The sequence below is a fragment of the Salvelinus alpinus genome, chromosome 2, assembly GCF_045679555.1.
Source record: "Salvelinus alpinus chromosome 2, SLU_Salpinus.1, whole genome shotgun sequence".
Classification (NCBI taxonomy): domain Eukaryota; kingdom Metazoa; phylum Chordata; class Actinopteri; order Salmoniformes; family Salmonidae; genus Salvelinus; species Salvelinus alpinus.
The window spans coordinates 93,602,465-93,624,479 of record NC_092087.1 but is presented as its reverse complement, the minus strand read 5'-3'; the positions used below and the strand labels follow the sequence as shown (position 1 = coordinate 93,624,479).

The 22,015-nt window shown below is 43.5% G+C and overlaps 1 protein-coding gene and 1 pseudogene across 1 annotated transcript in view; both read left to right on the top strand.

The window, feature by feature from the left end:
* Positions 1-5,415: 5,415 nt before the first annotated feature.
* On the top strand, positions 5,416-8,391 carry LOC139568291 (GTPase IMAP family member 7-like; annotated as a pseudogene).
* Positions 8,392-17,306: 8,915 nt separating this feature from the next.
* The window catches only part of LOC139541745 (GTPase IMAP family member 8-like), a 39,446-nt gene continuing 34,737 nt past the window's right edge, over positions 17,307-22,015 (top strand). The window contains exons 1-3 of the mRNA XM_071346714.1: positions 17,307-17,392; positions 20,250-20,339; positions 20,423-21,199. Of these exons, the coding sequence (XP_071202815.1) occupies positions 17,308-17,392; positions 20,250-20,339; positions 20,423-21,199 (952 nt within the window). The 5' untranslated portion in view covers position 17,307. The remainder of the gene's footprint in view (positions 17,393-20,249; positions 20,340-20,422; positions 21,200-22,015) is intronic.

Below are 22,015 nucleotides of genomic sequence, written 5' to 3'. Positions count from 1 at the left end.
AAGTTTGTGGGAGAAAGTGATGAGCTTCAGGATCTTATAAACATCTGTGGCTTTAGAAATCACTCTCTCAACAACCAGACAAAAGATCGCTCTCAGGACACAGAGCTGCTGAGGAAGATAGAGGAGATGGTGGAGGAGAATGGAGGACAATACTACACCGGTGAGATGATAGAAGAGATGGTGGAGGAGAATGGAGGACAATACTACACCAGTGAGATGATAGAGGAGATGGTGGAGGGGAATGGAGGACAGTACTACACCCGTGAGATGATAGAGGAGATGGTGGAGGGGAATGGAGGACAGTACTACACCCGTGAGAAGATAGAGGAGATGGTGGAGGAGAAGTTAGGACAGTACTACACCAGTGAGATGATAGAGGTGATGGTGGAGGGGAATGGAGGACAGTACTACACCAGTGAGATGATAGAGGAGATGGTGGAGGAGAATGGAGGACAGTACTACACCAGTGAGATGATAGAGGAGATGGTGGAGGGGAATGGAGGACAGTACTACACCAGTGAGATGATAGAGGTGACGGTGGAGGGGAATGGAGGACAGTACTACACCAGTGAGATGATAGAGGTGATGGTGGAGGGGAATGGAGGACAGTACTACACCAGTGATATGATAGAGGAGATGGTGGAGGGGAAGTTAGGACAGTACTACACCAGTGATATGATCAAGGTGATGGTGGAAGGGGAAGTTAGGACAGTACTACACCAGTGAGATGATAGAGGTGATGGTGGAGGGGAATGGAGGACAGTACTACACCAGTGATATGATAGAGGTGATGGTGGAGGAGAATGGAGGACAGTACTACACCAGTGATATGATTAAGGAGATGGTGGAGGAGAATGGAGGACAGTACTACACCAGTGAGATGATAGAGGAGATGGTGGAGGAGAATGGAGGACAGTACTACACCAGTGAGATGATAGAGGAGATGGTGGAGGGGAATGGAGGACAGTACTACACCGGTGAGATGATAGAGGAGATGGTGGAGGGGAATGGAGGACAGTACTACACCAGTGAGATGATAGAGGTGACGGTGGAGGGGAATGGAGGACAGTACTACACCAGTGAGATGATAGAGGTGATGGTGGAGGGGAATGGAGGACAGTACTACACCAGTGGGATGTATCAGGAAGCTCTGAGAGCCCAAGAACAGACAGACAGTTGGAGAAAGATTGAAAAGTTATGGAAAGCCCTAGCAAAGCCAGGAACTTGTTTTTTAATCGCTGGAACAGCAGAGCTTGTGTCACCAATTGAGTTGCTGACAACATCAGTAGCGATTATAATTAGGTTTGGCAGCAGGATGCATTTTACTGATTGTAACCACAGCCAATGATTTCTTATAGGGAGGGGAAAGCAACTAAAGATTCATATTCGGGTGAAGAATCCATTGTTTCTGAAAATATCTACAAACAAACAGTAGTGTAAAGTTCTCTGGCACTTGTTTAGGTCAGACTGTCTTTTGTTTTTACACAAAATTATTTCTGAAGGAAAAACATTTATGAAAATATATTCAAGCTATTGTGAGGAGTTTATAATAAATAATATAAAACAACTGAACTCATTATTGTTCTTTGGCTCTTTTTCCGATTTGGTCTGATGGGTCCCTCTAGTGGTGACCTTGAACACAACACTCTGGTCTGATGGGTCCCTCTAGTGGTGACCTTGAACACAACACTCTGGTCTGATGGGTCCCTCTAGTGGTGACCTTGAACACAACACTCTCTGGTCTGATGGGTCCCTCTAGTGGTGACCTTGAACACAACACTCTGGTCTGATGGTCCCTCTAGTGGTGACCTTGATCACAACACTCTGGTCTGATGTGTCCCTCTAGTGGTGACCTTGAACACAACACTCTCTGGTCTGATGGGTCCCTCTAGTGGTGACCTTGAACACAACACTCTGGTCTGATGGGTCCCTCTAGTGGTGACCTTGAACACAACACTCTCTGGTCTGATGGGTCCCTCTAGTGGTGACCTTGAACACAACACTCTGGTCTGATGTGTCCCTCTAGTGGTGACCTTGAACACAACACTCTCTGGTCTGATGGGTCCCTCTAGTGGTGACATTGAACACAACACTCTCTGGTCTGATGGGTCCCTCTAGTGGTGACATTGAACACAACACTCTCTGGTCTGATGGGTCCTTCTAGTGGTGACCTTGAACACAACACTCTCTGGTCTGATGGGTCCCTCTAGTGGTGACCTTGAACACAACACTAAATAAGAAAGCCAGTGTTTCTCAACCTTTTTCGGTTACTGTACCACCAAGTACATTTTGGTCAGCCCGGATTAATGCTAAAGAACCCGGTCATGTGATTTTACCAGTAAGCCTCATGAGTCTTCTCAAGTACTCTCTTTGGAAAGGCCAAGTACCCCCAGGGGTCCTACCAGCCCCGGTTGATATCTACTGGTGTAGGTCTACTGTAGGGACAGAGTCCTGGTTGATATCCACTGGTGGAGCTCTACTGTAGGGACAGAGTCCTGGTTGATATCCACTGGTGTAGGTCTACTGTAGGGACAGAGTCCTGGTTGATATCCACTGGTGTAGGTCTACTGTAGTGACAGAGTCCTGGTTGATATCCACTGGTGTAGGTCTACTGTAGAGACAGAGTCCTGGTTGATATCCACTGGTGTAGGTCTACTGTAGGGACAGAGTCCTGGTTGAGAACCACTGGTGGAGGTCTACTGTAGGGACAGAGTCCTGGTTGAGAACCACTGGTGTAGGTCTACTGTAGGGACAGAGTCCTGGTTGATATCCACTGGTGTAGGTCTACTGTAGGGAGAGAGTCCTGGTTGAGAACCACTGGTGTAGGTCTACTGTAGGGACAGAGTCCTGGTTGATAACCACTGGTGTAGGTCTACTGTAGGGACAGAGTCCTGGTTGATATCCACTGGTGTAGGTCTACTGTAGGGACAGAGTCCTGGTTGATAACCACTGGTGTAGGTCTACTGTAGGGACATAGTCCTGGTTGATATCCACTGGTGTAGGTCTACTGTAGGGACAGAGTCCTTGTTGAGAACCACTGGTGTAGGTCTACTGTAGGGACAGAGTCCTGGTTGATATCCACTGGTGTAGGTCTACTGTAGGGACAGAGTCCTGGTTGATATCCACTGGTGTAGGTCTACTGTAGAGACAGAGTCCTGGTTGATATCCACTGGTTTAGGTCTACTGTAGAGACAGTGTCCTGGTTGAGAACCACTGGTGTAGGTCTACTGTAGAGACAGTGTCCTGGTTGAGAACCACTGGTGTAGGTCTACTGTAGGGACAGAGTCCTGGTTGATATCCACTGATGTAAGTCTACTGTAGGGACAGAGTCCTGGTTGAGAACCACTGGTGTAGGTATACTGTAGGGAGAGAGTCCTGGTTGAGAACCACTGGTGTAGGTCTACTGTAGGGACAGAGTCCTGGTTAATATCCACTGGTGTAGGTCTACTGTAGGGACAGAGTCCTGGTTGATATCCACTGGTGTAGGTCTACTGTAGAGACAGAGTCCTGGTTGATATCCACTGGTTTAGGTCTACTGTAGAGACAGTGTCCTGGTTGAGAACCACTGGTGTAGGTCTACTGTAGAGACAGTGTCCTGGTTGAGAACCACTGGTGTAGGTCTACAGTAGGGACAGAGTCCTGGTTGATATCCACTGATGTAAGTCTACTGTAGGGACAGAGTCCTGGTTGAGAACCACTGGTGTAGGTCTACTGTAGGAACAGAGTCCTGGTTGATATCCACTGGTGTAGGTCTACTGTAGGAATAGAGTCCTGGTTGATATCCACTGGTGTAGGTCTACTGTAGGAATAGAGTCCTGGTTGATATCCACTGGTGTAGGTCTACTGTAGGAATAGAGTCCTGGTTGATATCCACTGGTGTAGGTCTACTGTAGGGACAGAGTCCTGGTTGATATCCACTGGTGTAGGTCTACTGTAGGGACAGAGTCCTGGTTGAGAACCACTGGTGGAGGTCTACTGTAGGGACAGAGTCCTGGTTGATATCCACTGGTGTAGGTCTACTGTAGAGACAGTGTCCTGGTTGAGAACCACTGGTGTAGGTCTACTGTAGAGACAGTGTCCTGGTTGAGAACCACTGGTGTAGGTCTACTGTAGGGACAGAGTCCTGGTTGATATCCACTGGTGTAGGTCTACTGTAGGGACAGAGTCCTGGTTGATATCCACTGGTGTAGGTCTACTGTAGGGACAGAGTCCTGGTTGATATCCACTGGTGTAGGTCTACTGTAGGGACACAGTCCTGGTTGAGAACCACTGGTGGAGGTCTACTGTAGGGACAGAGTCCTGGTTGATATCCACTGGTGTAGGTCTACTGTAGGGACAGAGTCCTGGTTGATATCCACTGGTGTAGGTCTACTGTAGGGACAGAGTCCTGGTTGATATCCACTGGTGTAGGTCTACTGTAGGGACAGAGTCCTGGTTGATATCTACTGGTGTAGGTCTACTGTAGAGACAGAGTCCTGGTTGATATCCACTGGTGTAGGTCTACTGTAGGGACACAGTCCTGGTTGATATCCACTGATGGAGGTCTACTGTAGGGACAGAGTCCTGGTTGATATCCACTGGTGGAGGTCTACTGCAAGGGGCAAGGGTAGAGACAGGTAGAGTCTGATTTAACCTAACACAGCTGGAGTAAAATAGATGCTGGGTCCCAAAAGGTTTCTTTCAGACCCTGCTGAGGGTGTCTTCTTGTGGAAGAATGGTGTCACATCTCTCTAATAGACAGACACTTGTAGAACCTATGCCAAGGCACATTGAAGCAGTTTTGTCGTCTCGTGGTGCCCAACGTCCTATTAAGACACATTATGTTGGTGTTTCCTTTATTCTGTCAGTTACCTGTAAGGTCCAGGTAATAGCTTCACCTCTCAGCAGGCGACAACAATTAACAGATTTGTGCAACTCCACTAACAGTGACTATTCAACTTAACTACCTTACTAACTAAATGATGTACAACGATTACATTAGAAGACCTAGGCCACTAATACCCTGAGTGCCAGTCTGTTTGTGCTATCTTTACAGCTACTTGTCACTCATTGTCATGGCTTGATAGTGATCAATGGAGTTGGAAAGGGCACAAACAGATCTGGGACCAGGCTAGACAACTACATCGTTACATTTTAAAATGCTGTAAAAAAAAAAAACACACAAAAAAATCTATCATAAACCTTTTCCCCTAAAGGTGTCAGACACATTTTATTTTACTCAGAGATTTGGTATACCTTCTTACTCTGGGCAGACAGCCAAAGTTAATTTGTAAGGAGGAGGTTGATATGCAGCGACACCCAATCAGAATTCATCCTCTGCCTGTCCTGAATTGAATTATTTTTGCCTAGCAACACTCGCCCATTGGCTAGAAATGACTAGTTACGAGGAAAACGAAACCTAACAGAATATAGGCTCTCACAGTCACAACAGGGGACAACAAACAACAGATCAGTACAACCACACTAAAAGTGAGTATTCAACTTAACTACCTCACTAATTAAATGTACAACAATCTACAGTTTTTTAACAACTATAGCACAACATCAAGTAAATATTTAATTGATACCAGGTCTGTTGACCTTCATGCATAAATAACCATGTTTAGAATGTAATTTGATCTTGATACATGTTATGGGAACATTATGTTGACCTGGGAAGGGAATGTACTGTGTTTAACGACAGTTATACCACATAGCATTAATATTTTTTATAGTTTAGATTTTTAGAAAGACAAATTGATGAGACAAATTATAATTAAGTGATAATGACCGACAAGGCAGTGTTAATGGCACGGGTGTTGTTAGGTGTTGCAAATCATGTCACAATGCCAATATTTCCTCCAAACATCAGCTTTCAGGGAATTATCACTTTTATACAACGTGTTACCAACATATTAAAATAATGATTGACATATTTTCATTAAAAAGGTTATTTTGATTAATTGATTCATACTATTTCATCCTTCCACGAGATATAGTCCCCACACATCTAGGACAGATATACCACATATCATTACTCTCTTTATAGTCCCCACACATCTAGGACAGTTACCTCTACAGTTATACCACATATCATTACTCTCTTTATAGTCCCCACACATCTAGGACAGTTATACCACATATCATTACTCTCTTTATAGTCCCCACACATCTAGGACAGTTACCTCTACAGTTATACCACATATCATTACTCTCTTTATAGTCCCCACACATCTAGGACATTTATACCACATATCATTCCTCTCTTTATAGTCCCCACACATCTAGGATTGTTACCTCTACAGTTACACCACATATCATTACTCTCTTTATAGTCCCCACACATCTAGGATTGTTACCTCTACAGTTATACCACATATCATTACTCGCTTTATAGTCCCCACACATCTAGGACCGATATACCACATATCATTATTCTCTTTATAGTCCCCACACATCTAGGATTGTTACCTCTACAGTTACACCACATATCATTACTCTCTTTATAATCCCCACACATCTAGGATTGTTACCTCTACAGTTATACCACATATCATTACTCTCTTTATACTTTAGATTGTTTGAAAGTTAAATAGCCGAGAAGAAATTCTAATTTAGTTTATCCTCATTTGCAAAAAATGGAACTCGGACAAAAAAGATGAGGTCATTGTAATGAGGTCTTCGTCTTTTACCATGTTTTTGATTGGCCATTGTAACAGAGATGGAACGAGGAAAAGGAGGAACTCAGAGGACTCTGTTCCTGTTGACACTCTGTCTACAAGCCTTCACTGGTCAATGCCAAGGTATACACACACACACACACACACACACACACACACACACACACACACACACACACACACACACACACACACACACACACACACACACACACACACACACACACACACACACACACACACACACACACACACACACACACACACACACACACACACACACACACACACACACACACACACAGTTTTCAGTAGCCTTTAATCAAGACACTATCAACTCAAGCACTTCTTGTCTGTTTCCAGTTTCAGGGCAGCTCTCTGACCTCAGGATAGTTCTGGTGGGGAAGACTGGATCAGGGAAGAGTGCAACAGGAAACACCATCCTGGGAAAAAATGTGTTTAAAGTGGAGGCTTCTCCAGTGTCTGTGACTGCACAGAGTGAGAAACAGAGTGGAGTGGTGGATGGGAGGAAGATTGATGTCATCGACACCCCGGGGCTCTATGACACAACACTGTCTAAAGAAGAGATGAAAAGTGAAATAGAAAAGGCCATCTACAAGTCAGTCCCAGGACCCCACGCCTTCCTGCTGGTGATCAGACTGGGGAGGTTCACAGAGGAGGAGAGGAACACTGTGAAGTGGATCCAGGACAACTTTGGAGAAGAAGCCTCAATGTACATCATCATTCTGTTCACACATGGAGATCAACTGGAGGGCAAAACAGTGGAGGACTTGGTGAATGAGAGTGAGGAGCTTATGAAACTCGTCAAGGTCTTTAAGGGAATATATATATCTGTGGGGGCAGATATCACTCCCTAAATAATAACAAGAGAAAACACAACACTCAGGTCCCAGAGCTGCTGAAGAAAATAGAGGAGATGGTGGAGAAGAATGACGGACAACCCTACACCAGTGAGATGTACCAGGCGGCCCAGAGGAAGATTGAAGAGGAGGAGGAGAGGAAGAGACAGGAAAATGAGAAGAGAGAGAGAGAGAGGAGACAGGAAGAGGAAGAAAGAAGAAGAAGAGAAGAGAAATTGAATGACTGCAAGTGGTCAGCGCTTGCCAGTACGGCTGCATTGGGGTTGGGAGCCATGTTCAGCTCTCCATGGTCGTTAGCAGCAGCGGCTGCATTAGCCGCTGTTAAAGGTTATCAGTGCATGGACACCTATTTCACCTCAGAAGACCAGAAGAAATAAGATTTCCACATCCACCATCTCAGATTGTTTTGAAATGAAGACTAATTATTGTGTTATATAACATAAATAAAATTTGATCTCTGAGAAATTAAGCACATTTATTGTGCCCAAATTTGACATTTTATTTTAATTAACAGGATTCATATACTATTCAATAAATATAGTACCCAACATCTGATCTGGATCCAATTGTTCCCCAACAATGATTAACAACAAAGAATGGTCAAAAGCCTCAGATCAGATGTTGGGTATTATTTCACACTAGGGCCTTGTTATCTGGAGGGCTGCCATTTGCATCTCCCCAATGGTCCTAATGTGGAATCCGTAACCATGCCGATATCATGGACAGTAATGGTTTGAGAACATTCCAAGATTTGGAAGATACATACACATTACCAGATACATACACATTACCAGATACATACACATTACCAGATACATATACATTACCAGATACATACACATTACCAGATACACATTACCAGGTACATATACATTACCAGATACATACACATTACCAGATACATACACATTACCAGATACATACACATGACCAGATACATACACATTACCAGATACATACACATTACCAGATACATATACATTACCAGATACATACACATTACCAGATACATATACATTACCAGATACATATACATTACCAGATACATACACATTACCAGATACATATACATTACCAGATACATATACATTACCAGATACATACACATTACCAGGTACATACACATTACCAGGTACATATACATTACCAGATACATACACATTACCAGATACATACACATTACCAGATACATACACATTACCAGGTACATACACATTACCAGATACATACACATGACCAGATACATACACATTACCAGATACATACACATTACCAGGTACATACACATTACCAGATACATACACATTACCAGATACATACACATTACCAGATACATACACATTACCAGATACATACACATTACCAGATACATACACATTACCAGATACATACACATTACCAGATACATACACATTACCAGATACATATACATTACCAGATACATACACATTACCAGATACATACACATTACCAGATACATACACATTACCAGATACAAACACATTACCAGATACATACACATTACCAGATACATACACATTACCAGATACATATACATTACCAGATACATACACATTACCAGATACATAAACATTACCAGATACATACACATTACCAGGTACATACACATTACCAGATACATACACATTACCAGATACATACACATTACCAGATACATATACATTACCAGATACATACACATTACCAGGTACATACACATTACCAGATACATACACATTACCAGATACATATACATTACCAGATACATACACATTACCAGATACATACACATTACCAGATACATACACATTACCAGATACATACACATTACCAGATACATACACATTACCAGATACATACACATTACCAGATACATACACATTACCAGATACATACACATTACCAGATACATACACATTACCAGATACATACACATTACCAGATACATACACATTACCAGATACATACACATGACCAGATACATACACATTACCAGATACATACACATTACCAGATACATACACATTACCAGATACATACACATGACCAGATACATACACATTACCAGATACATACACATTACCAGATACATACACATTACCAGATACATACACATTACCAGATACATACACATTACCAGATACATACACATTACCAGATACATACACATGACCAGATACATACACATTACCAGATACATACACATTACCAGATACATACACATTACCAGATACATACACATTACCAGATACATACACATGACCAGATACATACACATTACCAGATACATACACATGACCAGATACATACACATTACCAGATACATATACATTACCAGATACATATACATTACCAGATACATACACATTACCAGATACATACACATTACCAGATACATATACATTACCAGATACATATACATTACCAGATACATACACATTACCAGATACATACACATGACCAGATACATACACATTACCAGATACATACACATTACCAGATACATACACATTACCAGATACATACACATTACCAGATACATACACATTACCAGATACATACACATTACCAGATACATACACATGACCAGATACATACACATTACCAGATACATACACATTACCAGATACATACACATTACCAGATACATACACATTACCAGATACATACACATGACCAGATACATACACATTACCAGATACATACACATGACCAGATACATACACATTACCAGATACATATACATTACCAGATACATATACATTACCAGATACATACACATTACCAGATACATACACATTACCAGATACATATACATTACCAGATACATATACATTACCAGATACATACACATTACCAGATACATACACATTACCAGGTACATACACATTACCAGATACATACACATTACCAGATACATACACATTACCAGATACATATACATTACCAGATACATACACATTACCAGGTACATACACATTACCAGGCAACTCTTTTTGTTTATATTTACAACTCAGGTCAGGTATGTTAGCCTATGGAGTCCCTTGGGAAACCCAACTACCAAACCATTCAATGATGGGATTTATAAATAAATGATCTGGGCTCCTGAAAGGACTGATCTCTATAACATACGTGCTATATATGCTAACTTCTGTAAAGTGGTAAAAGATCTTAAACAACTCCTCCCCCTTGGGGTTGGCAGAGCGCCAAGACATTAGAGCATTGGGCCAGTTACTGGAAGGTTACTGGATCAAATCCCTGAGCTGACAAGGTATAAATCTGTTGTTCTGCTCCTGAACAAGGCAGGTATCCCACTGTTCCCCAGGTGCTGAAGATGTGGCTGTTGATTAAGGCAGCCTTCTGCACTTCTCTGATTCTGAAGGGTTAAATGTGGAAGACACATTTCATTTGTACAACTGACTAGTATCCCCCTTTCCCTTGTTGTCCCAGCAGGGTTTCACCGCCTCTGGTTCCATACTAGAATACATTTACATGTGTGGTACTTTAATAACCATTTAGCTTCAGCTGGACAATTATTAGAAAGGATAAACTCTGAAAATGCATATCATTCTACTATAGTCCTCTAGTCACATGACCTTGTAGAGAACGATGCACTAACAGACTCACAGACTGTATCTTCATTTCCCCATTTGATGTCTATGATGTACTAAGTGCTATGATAAAGAGTGTAAATATATATATATATCCATAGCTGATTCATATAATCCCTTCTTACTCTCTGCACCACTGATCACAGAACCATTGACCTATATATTATAACTTGACAGTTGTTTCTGGTGTTGTCCCTAAGTTCTGTAAAGCAGGACATGTCATCCCCCTACATAAAGGAGGAGATCCTTCTGACTTAGATAACTACCGTACAATTTGCCAATTATCTTGCCTTTCCAAAGTTCTAGAATCCCTGGGGAAATTCTTAATGTGAACCAATCAGGTGTTAGAATCCCATCTATTCTTAATGTGAACCAATCAGGTGTTAGACCTGGACAGAGCAGGTTCAGCTGCTACACTTGTTTTAGATGTGTTCAATTACTTAGATCAGAAACATGATAAAGACTTGGACAATGTTGACCATCACACTCATTTAAAGGTTGACTGAAATAGGCCTGGATCAGGCTTGTTGAAAGTTGTTTGAAAATGATCTGTCAGACAGGACTCAATGTGTGATTTCTGATGGTGTCATGTCCAGTTTCCTGCTACTGGAACCTGTTCTCTTTACTACTAATATAAATAATATTGGTTAATCTGTTATAACTTGTAATAGTCATCTGTATGCAAAGTGGACTTCTGTTTTAGGACTAGATCTTGCCTCTACCTGAATAGCAGGAAGCTATTTTTCCTGACAGTTCTTGACTATGGTGACACCATTTATCAGATTGCAGCAGCCACTACTCTTAAACCTTTGGCTGCAGTCTACCATAGTGCCCTTCACAGGTGACAGGTTTAATACTCACCACTGCATCCTGTATTAAAAGGTTGGCTGGTCCACATTAAAGTCCCGTAGATCTCTTCATTCCTCCCTTTTTGTTTACAAAGCTCTACTACAGCAGCTTCCAACGTACCTACTGTGTTAATAATGTATGAAGGAATGAGCTACCAAAGCCACTCGTCAGATTACTTAACTCTTGAGGTTCCTCTGGTCTCCACCATTTAGGTAAATCCTCCTTTAGTTTTATTGCCCCCATTGTTGGAATAACCTACAACATTCCTTTCATCTTGTTTCTCTGGAAACTCAAAGCCCCAACAGCTAAAGCCCCAACATCCAAACCCCCTGACCCGGATGACGCTGGGCCAATTGTGCACCGCCCTATGGGACTCCTGATCACGGCCAGTTGTGATACAGCCTGGTATCAAACCCGGGTCTGTAGTGATGCCTCTACCACTGCAGTAAAATACTTTAGACCGCTGCGCAACTTGGGAGGCGGATTTCAGTTGTTTCGATTGATTGCGGTGGTTTATTTGTTGAAATTGTGGCATTGAGGTTGTGGTGTTGAGGTTGTGGTGTTGAGGGAATGGTGTTGAGGTTGTGGTGTTGAGGTTGTGGTGTTGAGGGAATGGTGTTGAGGGAATGGTGTTGAGGTTGTGGTGTTGAGGGAATGGTGTTGAGGGAATGGTGTTGAGGGAATGGTGTTGAGGGAATGGTGTTGAGGGAATGGTGTTGAGGGAATGGTGTTGAGGTTGTGGTGTTGAGTTTGTGGTTGTGGTGTTGAGGGAATGGCGTTGAGGTTGTGGCGTTGAGGTTGTGGTGTTGAGGTTGTGGTGTTGAGGTTGTGGTGTTGAGGTTGTGGCGTTGAGGTTGTGGTGTTGAGGTTTTGGTGTTGAGGTTGTGGTGTTGAGGTTGTGGTGTTGAGGTTGTGGCGTTGAGGTTGTGGCGTTGAGGTTGTGGTGTTGAGGTTGTGGTGTTGAGGTTGTGGTGTTGAGGTTGTGGTGTTGAGGTTGTGGTGTTGAGGTTGTGGCGTTGAGGTTGTGGCGTTGAGGTTGTGGTGTTGAGGTTGTGGCGTTGAGGTTGTGGCGTTGAGGTTGTGCCTTGTGCTTATTTATATTGTTGCTGTTCTATTAGCAATGTTAGTTTTTCTTCCTGTTTGGGAGAAAATGTTTGTATTCAGAGCACCATTGGGAATGAGACCCTGGTCTCAATTGGGCTACACTCAATAAATATGGGTGCTGGTGGTATGCCTGAAGGCATGGCTGGTGGTCCCCGGTGCTGGTGGTATGCCCGAAGGCATGACTGGTGGATTCCCCCGTGCTGGTGGTATGCCTGAAGGCATGGCTGGTAGATTCCCCGGTGCTGGTGGTATGCCTGTGGGTTCTGACTCTTATGTAGGTGTCATAACCAGCCATAAAATAACTACAGTGGTAGGTTCTGTGGGTTTTGACTCTTATGTAGGTGTCATAACCAGCCATAAAATAACTACAGTGGTCGGTTCTGTGGGTTGGACTCTTATGTAGGTGTCATAACAAGCCATAAAATAACTACAGTGGTAGGTTCTGTGGGGTTGGACTCTTATGTAGGTGTCATAACCAGCCATAAAAATTATGTAAGATATGTCACAACAGGTCTACATATATGTATCATGACAGTGTTGTGACCATCTTATGACAAGTTATGACACATTATGTCAGCTGTTATGACATATGACATGGTTATGACTGTCATAACATGTTATGATGCTGGGTGTCAAGTAAAGTGTTACCATTTTAAGTGTTTCTAAAATCCTCTCTGGGAAAAATGAATGGTGGAAAAATGATTGGAACCATTTCCCTGTTTGACAGCTAGGTTGTATGGGTAATATGACTCATGCTGTGGTACTCTATGGAGTTGGAAAGAGCAGAAACAGATCTAGGACCAGGTTAGGCAACTATAAAGTTACAACTACAGTATAAAGTTACATTTCAAAATGCAGTTTTATGTGTTATTACATTTGTAACCTTTTTTTGTGTCCAATGTGTCCAACACATTTCATCTTACCCAAAGATGTGGCCTATCTTCTGATTCTGGCAACTAGCCAAGGTTAAAATGAATAAGAACCTGTCCTGAGTAGAATAATATTTGCCTAGCAGCACTCTCTCATTGGCTAGAAGTGATTTGTTGCTGGGAAAATGAAACTTAACAGAATGTAAGGTGCAGCACATTGGGCGCTTTAGTTTTAGACCATTTGTCACGTTCCTGACCTGTTTTATGTTATTTTTGTATGTGTTTAGTTGGTCAGGGTGTGAGTTGGGGTGGGCATTCTATGTTTTGTGTTTCTATGTTTAGGTCACTTGTAATTAGCCTTATATGGTTCTCAATCAGAGACAGGTGTTTGACGTTTTCCTCTGATTGAGAACCATATATAGGTTGGCTGTTTCACACTGTTTGTTTGTGGGTGATTGTCTCCAGTGTCTGTATGTTACGCCACACGGGACTGTTCCGTTTTTTGTTAGTTCGTTCGTTTTATGTAGTCTGTTTTCCTGGTTCATGCGTTCTTCACGTTGTATGTAAGTTCGTGTCCAGGTCTGTCTACATTCGTTTATTTGTTTTGTAATTATTCAAGTGTTTGTCGTGTTTTTCCGTTTTGTCTATTAAATCAATATGTATTCACAACCCGCTGCATTTTGGTCAAATCACTACTCCTCCTCTTCGTATGAAGGGGAGGAGGAACACCGTTACAGAATCACCCACCAAACAGTGACCAAGCGGCGTGGGAGAGCGCAACAAGGAAACCAGGACTCGTGGACATGGGAGGAAATATTGGACGGTAAAGGACCCTGGGCTCAACCAGGAGAATATCGCAGCCCCAAAGCTGAGCTGGAGGCAGCGAAAGCAGAGAGGCGGCGATATGAGGAGCTAGCGCGGAAGCAGGAAAAAGATCTGGGCTACACTACGTGGGAGGAGATCGACAGGTGGTCGATCGACCCAGGGCGAGTGCCGGAGCCCGCCTGGGATTCTCTGGCGCAGTGCGAGGAGGGATACCGGCGAATGGAGGCAGCACGACGACGCGGTAGGAAGCCTGTGAGTAAACCCCAAACATTTCTTGGGGGGGGGGCTTAAAGGGAGAGTGGCGAAGTCAGGTAGGAGACCTGCGCCCACTCCCTGTACTTACCGTGGAGAGCGAGAGTACGGGCAGACACCGTGTTACGCAGTAGAGCGCACGGTGTCTCCTGTACGTGTGCATAGCCCGGTGCGGGTTATTCCACCTCCCCGCACTGGTAGGGCTAGATTGGGCATTGAGCCAGGTGTCATGAGGCCGGCTCAACGCGTCTGGTCTCCAGTGCGTCTCCTCGGGCCGGCATACATGGCACCTGCCTTACGCATGGTTTCCCCGGTTCGCCTACATAGCCCGGTACGCACTGTTCCTTCTTCCCGCACTTGCCCTGAGGTGCTTGCCCTCAGCCCGGTACCTCCAGTCCCGGTACCACGCACCAGGCCTAGAGTGCGCCACGAGAGTCCAGTGTGCCCTGTTGTTGTTCCCCGCACTAGCCTGAAGGTGCGTGTCCTTAGCCCGGTACCTCCTGTTCCGGTACCACGCACCAGGCCTATAGTGCGTCTCAGCCGGCCAGAGTCTGCCGTCTGCCCAGCGGCGCCTGAACTGCCCGTCTGCCCAGCGGCGCCTGAACTGCCCGTCTGCCCAGCGGCGCCTGAACTGCCCGTCTGCCCAGCGGCGCCTGAACTGCCCGTCTGCCCAGCGGCGCCTGAACTGCCCGTCTGCCCAGCGGCGCCTGAACTGCCCGTCTGCCCAGCGGCGCCTGAACTGCCCGTCTGCCCAGCGGCGCCTGAACTGCCCGTCTGCCCAGCGGCGCCTGAACTGCCCGTCTGCCATACGCCGTCTGAACTGTCCGTCTGCCATGAGCCTGCAAAGCCGCCCGTCTGCCATGAGCCTGCAAAGCCGCCCGTCTGCCATGAGCCTACAGAGCCGTCCGCCAGACAGGAGCCGCTAGAGCCGTCCGCCAGACAGGAGCCGCTAGAGCCTTCCGCCAGACCGGATCAGCCAGAGCCTTCCGCCAGACCGGATCAGCCAGAGCCTTCCGCCAGACCGGATCAGCCAGAGCCTTCCGCCAGACCGGATCAGCCAGAGCCTTCCGCCAGACTGGATCAGCCAGAGCCTTCCGCCAGACCGGATCAGCCAGAGCCTTCCGCCAGACCGGATCAGCCAGAGCCTTCCGCCAGACCGGATCAGCCAGAGCCTTCCGCCAGACCGGATCAGCCAGAGCCAGCGAGCCATGACCGTCCAGAGCCGTCAGCGAGCCATGACCGTCCAGAGCCGTCAGCGAGCCATGACCGTCCAGAGCCGTCAGCGAGCCATGACCGTCCAGAGCCGTCAGCGAGCCATGACCGTCCAGAGCCTTCCGTCAGCCAAGAGCGTCCAGAGCCAGCCAGCCAGGATCCGCCAGTCATTCTGGTGTTGCCCCTCATTCTGGTGTTGCCCCTCATTCTGGTGTTGCCCCTCATTCTGGTGTTGCCCCTCATTCTGGTGTTGCCCCTCATTCCGGTGTTGCCCCTCATTCCGGTGCTGCTCCTTATCCTGATGATGCCCCTTAATTTAGGTGGGGTTATTTGGAGGGTGGGCATTGTGAGGGGGATAAAAAAGTGGGGATGTATTATGGTGGGATGGGAACCACGCCCAGAGCCTGAGCCACCACCGTGGACAGATGCCCACCCAGACCCTCCCCTAGACTTTTGGTGGTGCGTCCGGAGTTTGCACCTTGAGGGGGGGGTTCTGTCACGTTCCTGACCTGTTTTATGTTATTTTTGTATGTGTTTAGTTGGTCAGGGCGTGAGTTGGGGTGGGCATTCTATGTTTTGTGTTTCTATGTTTAGGTCACTTGTAATTAGCCTTATATGGTTCTCAATCAGAGACAGGTGTTTGACGTTTTCCTCTGATTGAGAACCATATATAGGTTGGCTGTTTCACACTGTTTGTTTGTGGGTGATTGTCTCCTGTGTCAGTGTCTGTATGTTACGCCACACGGGACTGTTCCGGTTTTTGTTAGTTCGTTCATTTTATGTAGTCTGTTTTCCTGGTTCATGCGTTCTTCACGTTGTATGTAAGTTCGTGTCCAGGTCTGTCTACATTCGTTTATTTGTTTTGTAATTATTCAAGTGTTTGTCGTGTTTTTCCGTTTTGTCTATTAAATCAATATGTATTCACAACCCGCTGCATTTTGGTCAAATCACTACTCCTCCTCTTCGTATGAAGGGGAGGAGGAACACCGTTACACCATTCCATTGGTCCTTAAGGTAAATCTCCACCCACCTGGGGCACCTGGCTATGCAAAACCAGCAGGCCCACTGCTTCAGATCTCTCAGTGACAACAGCAGACAACAATATACAGATCTGTGCAACCACACTAAAAGTGAGTATTCAACTTAACTACCTTACTAATTAAATGTTGTACAACAATCTACTCTACAGTATTTGAATAACTGTAGCACAATATTAAGTAGACATTTTATTGATACCAGGTCTGTTAACATTTATGCATAAATAATGATATGATTACATTACTTATCATCAAAATGTCAAAACAGTAAAATCATGTAGCTGTTAACAATCACATTCTGCTATATGTGTGTATTCATACACGTTTTAAAATTATAGAACAGTGAAAGGGGAAACATGGTTAGACTTTTACCTGAAACATTTACCTTGTTTAGTGGAGAGAAATTGCAGTATACTGTACCTTGATTAGTGCAGAGATAGTGCAGTATACTGTATCTTGTTTAGTGCAGAGATAGTGCAGTATACTGTACCTTGTTTAGTGCAGAGATAGTGCAGTATACTGGACCTTGTTTAGTGCAGAGATAGTGCAGTATACTGTACCTTGTTTAGTGCAGAGATAGTGCAGTATACTGTACCTTGTTTAGTGCAGAGATAGTGCAGTATACTGTACCTTGGTTAGTGCAGAGATAGTGCAGTATACTGTACCTTGTTTAGTGCAGAGATAGTGCAGTATACTGTACCTTGTTTAGTGCAGAGATAGTGCAGTATACTGTATCTTGTTTAGTGCAGAGATAGTGCAGTATACTGTATCTTGTTTAGTGCAGAGATAGTGCAGTATACTGTACCTTGTTTAGTGCAGAGATAGTGCAGTATACTGTATCTTGTTTAGTGCAGAGATAGTGCAGTATACTGTACCTTGTTTAGTGCAGAAATAGTGCAGTATACTGTACCTTGTTTAGTGCAGAAATAGTGCAGTATACTGTATCTTGGTTAGTGCAGAGATAGTGCAGTATACTGTACCTTGTTTAGTGCAGAGATAGTGCAGTATACTGTACCTTGTTTAGTGCAGAGATAGTGCAGTATACTGTATCTTGTTTAGTGCAGAGATAGTGCAGTATACTGGACCTTGTTTAGTGCAGAGATAGTGCAGTATACTGTATCTTGTTTAGTGCAGAGATAGTGCAGTATACTGTACCTTGTTTAGTGCAGAGATAGTGCAGTATACTGTATCTTGTTTAGTGCAGAGATAGTGCAGTATACTTTATCTTGTTTAGTGCAGAGATAGTGCAGTATACTGTACCTTGTTTAGTGCAGAAATAGTGCAGTATACTGTACCTTGGTTAGTGCAGAGATAGTGCAGTATACTGTACCTTGTTTAGTGCAGAGATAGTGCAGTATACTGTATCTTGTTTAGTGCAGAGATAGTGCAGTATACTGCATCTTGTTTAGTGCAGAGATAGTGCAGTATACTGTACCTTGTTTAGTGCAGAGATAGTGCAGTATACTGTACCTTGTTTAGTGCAGAGATAGTGCAGTATACTGTATCTTGTTTAGTGCAGAGATAGTGCAGTATACTGTATCTTGTTTAGTGCAGAGATAGTGCAGTATACTGTACCTTGTTTAGTGCAGAGATAGTGCAGTATACTGCATCTTGTTTAGTGCTGAGATAGTGCAGTATACTGTATCTTGTTTAGTGCAGAGATAGTGCTGTATACTGTACCTTGTTTAGTGCAGAGATAGTGCAGTATACTGTACCTTGTTTAGTGCAGAGATAGTGCAGTATACTGCATCTTGTTTAGTGCTGAGATAGTGCAGTATACTGTACATTGTTTAGTTCAGAGATATTGCAGTATACTGTATCTGGTTTAGTCCAGAGATAGTGCAGTATACTGTACCTTGTTTAGTGCAGAGATAGTGCAGTAAAATGTATCATGTTTAGTGTAGATTGTGCAGTATACTGTACCTTGTTTAGTGCAGAGATAGTGCAGTAAACTGTATCATGTTTAGTGTATATTGTGCAGTATACTGTATCTTGTTTAGTGCAGAGATAGTGCAGTATACTGTACCTTGTTTAGTGGAGAGATAGTGCAGTATACTGTACCTTGTTTAGGTCAGAGATTGTGCAGTATAATGCACCTTGTTTAGTGCAGAGATAGTGCAGTATACTGTACCTTGTTTAGTGCAGAGATAGTGCAGTATACTGTACCTTGTTTAGTGCAGAGATAGTGCAGTATACTGTACCTTATTTAGTGCAGAGATAGTGCAGTATACTGTACCTTGGGTCAACACCCATCATATAGCAGGTTGTTGATGTGAGGGACACATCTGCAGGTTTTTGTCAGTACTGACTAATGTCACACTGCTTAGAGGTTGCATGCATCAACCAATGGTTGACTGACAGATTGCTGAAACACATGATGTGGTTAGCTGATATGTAAAATACCTATCCAGGCGTTGTAGGATCTGATGTCAGCAATGTCTGAGCAGAAGAACAGAGGAACACATGCTTTGTGTTCAGACATCTCCTGATTTACACATTAAGTACTGGTTTCAGTTATACTGATTACACTTAAAAATTGTTTGAACTCTTCCTGTCTGTCTACATAGTAGATGTGCTGTTTGATGGTAATGGGACACGACCTCTAACTGGTTTATCTGGTCTTGACAGCAGCAGCCAGGCAACGGTAGAATAATAACCATGTTTAGAATGTAATTTGATATGCATGTGGGTAAATTATGTACGCCCTATCTTAGGGAATGTACTGTGTTTTACAACAGAAGTACCGCATATCATTACTCTTTTTATAGTTTATAGTTTAATCGTTTTTATTGTTTAGAAGTCAAATAGCTGAAAAATAAATAATTTATTCTTTCCTCATCTGTGAACGTTGGAACTTGGCCAAACGCTTTGGATGAGTCACTGAAGAAATGTGGACTTTGTATTTTGTAAGGAGGTCATTGTCTGTTTCCATGTGTTTGATTGGCTGCAGTAGTAGAGATGGAACGAGGAAGAGGAGGAACTCTGAAGATTCTGTTCCTGTTGACACTCTGTCTGCAAGACTTCACTGGTCAATGCCAAGGTACACACACATACTGTGCATGAACACACATAGTGTCTTGATAAATGGCTACTGAAAACGATCAACTTTTTGTCTGTTTCCAGTTTCAGGGCATCCCTCTAACCTGAGGATAGTTCTGGTGGGGAAGACTGGATCAGGGAAGAGTACAACAGGAAACACAATCCTGGGTAAAAATGTGTTTAAAGTGGAGGCTTCTCCAGTGTCTGTGACTGCACAGAGTGAGAAACAGAGTGGAGTGGTGGATGGGAGGAAGATTGATGTCATCGACACCCCGGGGCTCTATGACACAACAATGTCTAAAGAAGAGATGAAAAGTGAGATAGAAAAGGCCATCTACATGTCAGTCCCAGGACCCCAAGTGTTCCTGCTGGTGATCAGACTGGGGAGGTTCACAGAGGAGGAGAGGAACACTGTGAAGTGGATCCAGGAGAACTTTGGAGAAGATGCCTCAATGTACACCATCATTCTGTTTACACATGGTGATCAACTGAAGGGCAAAACAGTCAAAGGGTTTCTGGCTCAGAGCAAAGAGCTACGGAGACTCATCAATATGTGTGGGGGCAGATATCACTCCCTAATCAATGACAAGAGAAGAGACAACACTCAGGTTAGAGAGCTGCTGGAGAAGATCGAGGAGATGGTGGTGGAGGACAATGGAGGAGAACACTACACCAATGCTGACTATGAAGCGGCTCAGAGAAAGATCATAGAGGAGAATATGTATAACTGTAAACTGGCAGCGTATGGCGGTCTAGCCGCAGCAGGACTAGGGATGGTGTTTGCTCCACCAGTATTGGTGGCAGCAGGTGTAGCTGTAGGTGTCAGCCAAGGGTTTGAATGCACTAAGGAGATGCTAGGCTTTTAAAACACCAGGGGTACGTTCAGTTGGTCTTAACGTTTTGCTACGTATGGCAACGGTACTTACTGAATCATATAACAGGTCTTTCAAAACTATTTGCAATGTTATAGATATGCTAGCCGTGTGGCAGGATGGCCCTAGCAGGGTGTGAACGTGGAAAATGTTAACAAAACTCTCCTGCTGCACTGTACACAATCAACCTCTCATCACCTATAGTTATAACGTTTCTCAACTCAAATCATGACCGTTTATTTTAGTGGAGGTGTATGTATTTAGTGGGGATATATAGTATATATTAAATAGTAGTGTATGTATTTAGTGGGGATATATAGTATATATTAAATAGTAGTGAATGTATTTAGTGGGGATATATTTAGTATATATTAAATGGTAGTGCATATATTTAGTGGGGATATATTTAGTGTATATTAAATGGTAGTGTATGTATTTAGTGGGGATATATAGTATATATTAAATAGTAGTGAATGTATTTAGTGGGGATATATTTAGTATATACTAAATGGTAGTGTATGTATTTAGTGGGGATACATAGTATATATTAAATAGTAGTGTATGTATTTAGTGGGGATACATAGTATATATTAAATGGTAGTGTATGTATTTAGTGGGGATACATAGCATGTATTAAATGGTAGTGTATGTATTTAGTGGGGGTGTATGTATTAAATAGTAGTGTATGTATTTAGTGGGGATACATAGTATATATTAAATGGTAGTGTATGTATTTAGTGGGGATACATAGTGTATATTAAATGGTAGTGTATGTATTTAGTGGGGATACATAGTATATATTAAA